General features: G+C 36.1%; 1 protein-coding gene across 1 annotated transcript; it reads right to left on the reverse strand.

Moving 5' to 3' along the window:
- Positions 1-5,477: 5,477 nt before the first annotated feature.
- Positions 5,478-7,957, reverse strand: LOC133689967 (leucine-rich repeat extensin-like protein 3). The gene has a single exon (XM_062110087.1). The coding sequence runs from the start codon at positions 7,722-7,724 to the stop codon at positions 6,009-6,011; it is 1,716 nt and encodes a 571-aa protein (XP_061966071.1). The 5' UTR covers positions 7,725-7,957; the 3' UTR covers positions 5,478-6,008.
- Positions 7,958-9,594: the final 1,637 nt, after the last annotated feature.

Consider the following 9,594-nt stretch of genomic DNA (forward strand, 5'->3'; position numbering starts at 1 on the left):
ATCCTAAGATGGGGCAAAAGGATGAGATAGTTTGGTTGGATTCGCCAAATCACAGATTCTCGATTAAAGTAGCTTGGGAACAACTAAGACGTCATCGTCAGATGGTTGAATGGCATGACATTGTGTGGTTCAAGAATGCTGTTCCAAGACATTCATTTCTTCTATGGATGGCTGTCCAACAGAAACTCACAACTCAAGATAAACTTCATCGGTTTGGTATACATGGTCCCAATAGATGCTCGCTCTGTCTCCGCAACAATGAGGATCACAACCACTTGTTCTTTGAATGCTCCTATACTAAAGCGATCTGGTGGGATGTTTATGACAGATGCGACATTCCAAGAATGACAAAAGGCTGGGATGAATGGATTCGATGGGCCACTCTCTCTTGGCATGGCAAGAGTTTCGTCAAGTTTTCTCGTAAACTGAGTTTTGCAGCTACAGTGTATCATGTATGGCAAGAACGGAATGCAAGGATCTTTGCTGGAATGTCTAGAACTTCGAATTTGGTCTTTAATCAAATCGAATGTATCATTCGTGATAAGCTTGATTTGATAAGGAATGTCGCACCAACAAATGAAAACAAAAGGATCCAACGAGCTTGGAAGGTGAATACCATAGATTCTTAATTTGTTAGTTAGCTGGTTGTATTGGTTTTCCTAACGAATCTAGTGAGGTTTCAGTTTTTGGTCGGTGGCTAGCCTGTAGCCATATGTTGTTTTATGTTTCTGTTATCATTGTAAATCTGGGGTATGCCCCTTATAATGTTTGTATCTTCTTCTTTTAATACATACATCAACTTACTAAAAAAAAAACGTCTGGAAGCCCTCCTTCACGCCACCAACGCTATCTCTACCGTGAACAACAAGCTAGACCGTCAACAATTTTTACATAAGAGCCTTGTGTAAGTTCTTCTTTCCTTGTTTTGATAATTTAATTACATTGTTAATGTTGCGTGCGTGCGTGAATTAGTCATGCATGCATGCAACAGTGGCAAAGCCAATTACTTGTCTGGGCCAGTAACCAGGCTGGGCCTGGCTGAATCAAGTCCAGCCCGTACGACTAGGCTAGATCCAGTCCAAAAAAGATTAAAAAAAAGAGTTTCTATTTTTTTTAATACAAAATTTTGTGGATTTATTCACTAGCATTAGAGTCAGGAATACCGCACTTTCTGGGTTGTGCAATATTTACAAACACTAGAGTTGAAAATATTTGTAGTTGATTATTCACTAACGCTAGAGTCAGGAATATCCTAAGTGGACCATGAAGCATAATACAACAAACTCTTAGCAATTTTATACAAAACCAGCAATGTAGTCTACCTCAGGTAAGACATTTAAGGGGTGATAGCAGCTTCAGCAATACGTAACCAGTCCTGTTCTATAGAATCCATGTTGAGCAGTTAGGGTTCCTAGTGACCATATACTAGGTGGCGCCTCATTGAATTAGACCTTCCCCTCAAAGAACAAGATGCCAGATATCTGTCCTTTTTCCATTGAGATTAAATTTTAATCGGTCGTCGCGATGTCCAGGGGGTGAAAGAATGACGACTCCATTTGGAACTTCTTAGGACTAAGCTTTGCTTTTTGTCTTTTTATTGCTAAAAATGTTTCTCGTACTGTGTTTTTGTTGTTGTGTCAAAAGTTTATCAAGTTTATTTTTTGCTCTTTTTATTGTTTTAACATGCATAGTTATTCATGTTTATCATGCATATATATTGGATATGGATCTAAGACCTTCACACATCACTCATCTCATTTTTAAAATACATATGGTATCAACTTTAAGATAAGTGGAGTAACGACACTCCAATGGCCACTATTATGTTGCTTTACCAAATTCACCTCATCTTTCAGATCCTTGTACGTCTTAGACAACAGCTCGAGTTGTTGGCCTATGAATCGCAATTGGAAAGCTACGTCAGTGTTTTGTGTCACTGATTCGTTGTTTTCAGACATTCTTTGAATCTGCAAAATTTGGTTAGTAGCACAAAATATATCCTCACACCTCTCGTGTATCACACAAAAAAATCAAAGCTTTTCATTCTAATAAGTTCACTATGCCTTTTACCTCATAACTTGCTTTCTTTTGGTTCTTAAGGAACTGAAATAAACAAATCAAAGTCAATAGCCTTCGCAGTGCATTCTAATTAAATTTTTAGACTCAAGAATTAATAAATATACTGAAAATGAAGCAAAAAAAAACTACGATTACGATTTCGCGAGTAGCAATGCATTTCATACGAATTATGGACGAAACGAAGACATGAAATAAAACAAAACAGAAGTGAATATTAGCAAAAACATTACTTGACTCCTAGATAAGCCAAATATAATATAAACAAAAAGATTTGGACAAAATCAAACAGTAAGGATAACGTTTTGAAACTTGACACAAATCTAACATGTTCTACAATTTTTACATAATAGAATTGAAACCCAGACCAAAAAATATTGAAATGACCTAAAATTCAATATTTAGTATTCTAATACTAAAAATACCATAAAAAAAAATTATAGGTCATTCTCTTATCTCTAGGTACTCAAACCCTTTGTATGATTAGTTTGCGGCAAAATTGAACCTCCAATTAAAACCTCCAGAAGCTGATTTTAAAATAATCCCAAATTTAATATATGGTGTGATCTCAATCCCAATACATAGAATATGAAGTTTCAATTGATTCTAAGGTGGTTTGCATAGTTCACTAAGAGTAGTGTTTCCGCGGCAGAATTGAACCTCGAATTAAAACCTCAAGCAAACGATATCAAAATAAGCCTAAATTTTTCATATGTTGCGATCTCACCACCAATAGACAGAATATGAAGTTTGAAGTGATTATGAGGTCATTTGCTTATATTTCACTAAGAGTTGTGTTTCTACGGTAGAATTGAACTTCGAATTAAAACCTTAAGCAAACGATATCAGAACACACTTAAATTTGACATATGATGTGATCTCACCCCAAATAGATTGAATATGATTTTTCAATTGATTATGAGGTGGTTTGTTTATAGTTCACTAAGAATTGAGTTTTTGCGGCAAAATTGAATCATCCTTCAAATCTTTAAATTTCAACTAATATCTCTTATATATGTTACTGATATGATTAAAGATAGTAACAAGATGAAATATAATCATTTTTTCTTTTGCTTAGATGACGCGGACACAAAGAACAAAAAGATGAACAACGCAAACACTAAAAAACTTAAAGGAACACTAAAAAATGAAAATAACAGAAGGATATGATCTTGTTTTGGAGCCTAGCTCTGATATCAACTGATGCAAATCTCGTGATCACGCAACCCATAATCAAGACTGAGACTTGATCTTGGAAAGCCGAAAAAAAGTCAGGAGGGTGGCACATTGAAAACCTGCCTCAAAACACCGACACTATTGAAATGAAGCAGAATGACGCCACGAAGCCAGTTAATCTTCGATAAGTCAAATTCAGTTCGTTCAAGAACTGAAGAATACAAAAATCACTCACACGTTAAAACTGAAAAATTCAGAAGTAATATTCATCAATGGCTCCTGAAATTTTGGTTACATAAGTTTAAATAGTTCTTGAAAAATTAACCTTAATGGATCCCTTATATGGACGTATATAAGGTCTACTCAAAACTGACCCAAAAACCCTAAACTGAAAAGTTCATAACCTGATCCAAACAAGCCTTGGATCCTAGTTGAAAACAAAGTCTTAATTAAACCAAACAAGCCTTGGATTGTAGCTAATAAAATAAAATAAAACCTCTAATATTAAATCCATGTTCTTCCATGAGAAGAAGAGAAGGAAATAAAATATTACACAACTGATTCAATGCTTATTTATAGCCTTTCATGCAGTCTATTAATCGTAGAAAAAAAGGGAAAAGATAGCCATCTATGTTATTTTCAAGTTATAGTAAGATTCTTTTGTTTCATTTGTTATCCTCACTTAATGACCCAAATAAGGTTGTATTGGGGCTCTCTTGCACATTGATAAGATGTACTAAGGCCTTCTCTTGATACTCTTATGGATATTTCATTTCTAACTTGGTCGAAACCTTCAAAACCAATGCATTCAATGTCTTTTTCAATATATTTATCTTTGACCAAGTCATTGAACCATTTGGAATAAATAATGGGTTACTGCTGATATTTTTAGGTTGATCCACATCAGTTGTGCTCTTGCCTTTAAATTGCCCCACCAATACAAATAAAGTTGTTCCAGTAGGGATCTGATAACGTGACACTTTCTCTGCTTTTCTCAATCTAAGAGGAGAGATGCTAAATTGTGCTTTGAAGGCACATGCGAATATGGGCTTCACTCAACTTGGCTGGGGGAACATTTTTGTGCTACCAGAGGTAATGTTGCCACACAAATGAGAGGCTAAAGACAGCAGTTGGGCTAGTGGATTGGCCATTGGTGATGGTTGTTGCAATTCCATCTTATCTCAACTCGTGTGAAACAGTAGAGGTAAAGACAGCTCAGATGATCCATGTTGAGAAAAGTAGCGATCTCATTCAAGCGGCGGGAAACAAGAATGGAAGAAAGGAGTTTTTTTGCACCTTTTCAAAGGAAACGCGTGCAAGGGAGGGAATTTAGGAGCGGACACCACTGACCAACATACCATATGATACATAATGATGCACACCTAAAAGTATTAACGGTAAAGAGAGATTTCCAATTTGACTCAACTTTTCATGAGCATATACTACCGTAAAAGATCAACATCCCAGAGTCCAATAGCCCAAGTTAGAAACCATCAAGTGAAGAGGTTAATAATTTCAAAGGTTTTAAATTCAAAATTTCGAAGTCACATAAAGGGAACGGAATGCACACCGGCGATTGGACTGTAGTCTCAGATAGCTATTATTAAAAAAAAAATTAATTTAAAAATATATTAAATAATATTTTTTTATTTTTTAAAACTTATTTTTTATATCAATATATTTAATCAATTTAAAAATAATAAATAAAATTAATTTGAAGTACAAATAAATAAATATTTTTTTTGACAAAATGATGCTTTGACTGCAAGCACGCTATTTAATCTAATGAAAAAAAGAAAAGGAAATCAAAAGAGTAAAATCCAGCACCAATCAAGGGGACTGGATTGGGATTAATAAGAACCTGCAGCTCGTCCCGATCGAAAACAACACAACACAGATGGCCCCCTAATTCACTTTAAAAAGAACACCCACATACTGGAATCGAAGTCCGGAATTGTTTTTTTCTCTGCATAAGCTGGAAAATAGTTGTCAAATGTCCCACAAATATATATTATGTACATGGCAACTGGCATTTCTTGATGAATGAAGAGGAGGATATGATCACTGAAACTGAAACGCATGGATTCCCAGAAAGAAATTCATCAAGATCCTTTAGCTACTTAGTTAAACTGCTTCTAAATTCTGTTTATTGATAGCAAAATCTTACTATGAGAGAGAAATTAGGCAAGAGTGATCAAACAAAATGGGCAAGAATTGACTGACAATTTGGGCAAATGTAATTTTCTTTCCCACAACAAAAACGAAATTACAACATAGTACAAGTGAAATGTTCGTGATTATACTATATATTGAAAAGAAAAATAAGGAAACAAGTATGATAAAAAAAAAAAAACCCCACAAACCAGCAGCAATGCTAGCTAAGCTAGCCCTGATTTGGGCCTCCGTTTCATCCCCGATACATTCAACTTTCTCTGCAGCCTACTGATCTTTCTCTGCCATTTTTATTTCACAACTCAAATATTTCATTACAAATTCAAATAAATATGGAGAGAACGTCTCCTCTTACCTCTCTTTATCCTCTTCTCTGCTACAATAATCAATAACAATGATGCAATAAAATCTCACTGAGAGACCAATGATTCAATCAAAAGAGGAAAACTGCACAGACCCTTTCTCAATTTTCTCTTCATGAGCGACGAGAATTGCCAGGAAAAAAGAAACCCTGATGACGAATTCCATAGTGTTACTTTTCTTGTTTGGTTTGATGGAAGGTTAGAGGTAAATTCTCAAAAGAATCAATAGAAGGGTGGTGGTGGAGGTGAAGCGTATGACACCCCTGTGACTGGTGGTAATGGCCCCTCATACACTGGAGTCGGAGGGGGCGGACTTCCATAGATTATCGGTGGGGGTGGGGGTGGTGGAGGGTTTTCGCATGGAATTGGCGGTGGAAGCGATGGTGGTGGGGGCGAATGGTAGTTAACTGGTGGAAGCAGTGATGGTGGGGGAGGTGAACGGTAATGAACTGGACGTGGTGGTGGTGGGCTATAATGTAGAGGCGGAGGCGGTGATGGTGGAGGTGGTTCTGTACAAGGTGGGGGAGGAGGCGGTGGTGGTGGTGAATACACTGGCGGTGATGGAGGCGGAGAGTATACTGGTGGTGGTGGATGTGAAGGTGGTGGCGGTGAGTAAACTGGTGGTGGAGGAGCTGGTGGTGACTTTGGAATAACAACCAGTGGTGGAGGTGAAAGTACTGGCACTGGAGGTGAAGGCGGAGGAGGAGCAGGCAACGATGGAACAAAAGGAGCACATCTAAACGAGCTACAATCAACAGGCATGGACAAAAAAGCCTTACATTGTGCTGCAGATCTCTGTTCTGGTCTTCCTGGCAAACAATTTCTCCTGTCACTGAAATCCGGCAGACTCAAGCAAACTGGTGGCTCTCCAGTGAAGAAGTTATAAGAGAAGGTGAAGTTCTCCAAATTCGGCAACTGACAAATGCTTGCCGGAATCTTCCCAGAGAGCATGGTGTGAGCTACATTGAGCTGTTCAAGACTCACCATCCCGCCAACTGTATCAGGTAATGGACCTATCAATTGATTGAAGCTAACATCGAACACTGTCAGGTTTTTAAGCAAACCTATCTCTGCTGGCAAGCAAGATCTAAATCCATTGTTCATGAGGATGATTTCATTGAGATTTGACATGTTACCTAAGCTTGATGGCACACATCCGTGGAACTTGTTGTTTGCCAAAACAATGACTGATACTGGGGAGTTGCCAAAGTTTACAGGCAGATCAAAAACGAACCTATTGTGATTGATAAAGATTGCATCCAAGTCCTTATCAAATAGCTCTTTCGGTACAGTGCCCTCAAATTCGTTGAATCTCAGATCCAAGAATTTGAGTGAAGGTAGCTTGAGCACAACTTGTGGGAATTTCCCAGCAAACCGGTTGTTGCTAAGATCCAGTTCAAAGAGTAACCTCAGTTTCTTGAACTTGTGAGGTATAGTCCCACAAAACCTGTTGGAGTTGATGTGAAACAATGCAAGATCCACCAGGAAGCCAAGCTCCTCTGGCAAGTAGCCGGCAATATCACCATGGTTGAGATCAATGCCGGCAACTGTACGGATTGTTTTGTTGTCTGGAGCTCGAGAGCAGAAAACCCCCTCATAGTTGCAAACTTGAGACCCAACCCAATTGGCTGTTAGATTTAGAGGGTCTGAGAAAATGGCTTGTTTCCAAGCTTGTAATGCCATGTAAGCATTTTTAAGTCTTGGATTCTCAAAAACTAGAGATGGGTCTACTGTGACTCTCTCTCCTCTGTCACCAAATTCATCTTTGTAGTAAAGAAGCTGCCGCTTGTTGATGTACATAGCTTCAGCATCACTGAGGTCTCCTCCATAGCTCGAGATAGTTGGTGTTTGTTGAGCAACAGAGAGGCATACACCTGTGCCTAGAAAAAAGGCAATGACAAGGGAGAGATGATTAGGGAAGGGGGTCTTATTCTTCATCTCACGTGAGACATCTGATATACTCTTCTTTCTCACCACCTCTCTACTTCCCTCACCCAAGTGTTGCTAGAAGAAAATGGGGTTTTGAAGCAAATGTTATGCAGTTGGAGATCTTAGACATAAAATGTGTGTGTATGAGAGAGAGATACTTTCTAGGGATTTTGGAGACGTGTCAAAGGATAACTAAATCACAGCTCAAAGCCCACCAGATTCACTTTCTTCTTCTCTTCTTCTTCTTCTTTTTCTTTTTTTTTTTTCAAATCTCTCACTTAACTCTTATCTCATCATACGTATGCGTTTTTTACTTTTCTCTACCATTACAACTCACGGGAGTATTTCTTATAAATTTAAAATTTTTAAATCTTTTTAATATATTTTAATATAATTTTAATATGTTGAAGTTAAAAATAAATTTTTTTTATTTTGATGTATTTTTAAGTAAAAAGCACTTTAAACTACCACCGCTACCACAATCTCAAAGAGACATTTAGAAAGTGATTTTATTTTTTATTTTGAGATTCCATTTTCAATTACTAAACAGTAGTTCAAAATTTTAGACATTTTAGATGTAAATGTTAATTAAATTATTTTATTATTTGATAGAAAATATATCTTTTTATTAGTTTATATATTAATCAAAATTATTTTTTAAAATGATTTTAAAAATATACCTCATTGATATGTTGATGTGAATCTCGTGATCATGTGGTCATGCAACCCACAATTAAGATTGAGATTTGATCTTAGAAAATCAAAAGAGATATGATAGGAATATAACACAATAAAAACTTGTCTCAATGCATCAACATTATTGGAATGAAATCGAATAATGTCACAGAGCCAGTTAATCTTTGATAAGTCAGGTTCAATTTGTTCAAGAACAAAATAAATACAAGAATCTCTCTCACACATAAAACTGAAAAGTTCAAAAGTATTATTCATCAAAGGTTATGAAATTTAGGTTTCACATGCATTTAAATAGTTCTGAGAAATTAACCTTAATAAATCTATCTTTATGGGCTGAATTGACTCACTTACAAAAACTAATTCAAAACCTTTATTAGTGAGCCTAAAGCCTGATCCAAACAAGCTTTAGATCCTAACTAAAAACAAAGTATTAATTAAGCTTAAACAAGCCTAGGGTTATATCTAAGATAATAAAAATAAAACTCATAAATCAATCTCTTATGCTGCCGTGAGAAGAGAAGAAAAAAAAGAAAACAATACAAGTTTGATATAAGGCTTATTTATAGCCTACAATGATGCTCAATTATCCTAGAAACTAATTTATCATTGAATATCATCAATCCTTTTTTTCTTGTGTAGCTAGCATGAATAAGAAATCCTTGCAAGAAAAGAATTTTGGAACATTAATGAATCATTGTCACACTTAAAAATTACGTTGTAGCCCATTAAAGATCCTTGTAGAACTAGAAAATTTTCAAAACAAGTTGTTACATCCTTATAGGAAAATGCTCATTGTCATATAAGAAAGTCCACAAGTCAAAAGAAAGTAAATAGCGAAATTCATATAATCTGTTCTGACCTGTATTACAAGTCCTTCCTAACTCTTATTCACTTGAAAATTTACCCCAACATAGACAAATACTCCTGGAATCTTCTAGTAAAGTTTCAGTTTGATCCAACGGTTGGATTTGAAGTTATGATTAATAGCGTAAAACTAGACGATATGAAATTTTACGCCAAAATCTGAATTTGACATTGTTTTGATCGTATCATTCCTTCTCTCTTCAAGATGATTCATCTTCAAATCACAATATGTTTAATGGACAATTACTTAGCCTCTTGTTGAAGCCTTTAGAGTTCTTTTCTTGCAAGCACTTGCCTCCAACAATATTGTATGAAAGTA

The sequence above is a fragment of the Populus nigra genome, chromosome 3 (genome assembly GCF_951802175.1).
Source record: "Populus nigra chromosome 3, ddPopNigr1.1, whole genome shotgun sequence".
Taxonomy (NCBI): domain Eukaryota; kingdom Viridiplantae; phylum Streptophyta; class Magnoliopsida; order Malpighiales; family Salicaceae; genus Populus; species Populus nigra.

Excerpts from the sequence above, each read along its gene's own strand:
- LOC133689967 (XM_062110087.1), bottom strand. The coding sequence starts at position 7,724 with ATGAAGAATAAGACCCCCTTCCCTAATCATCTCTCCCTTGTCATTGCC.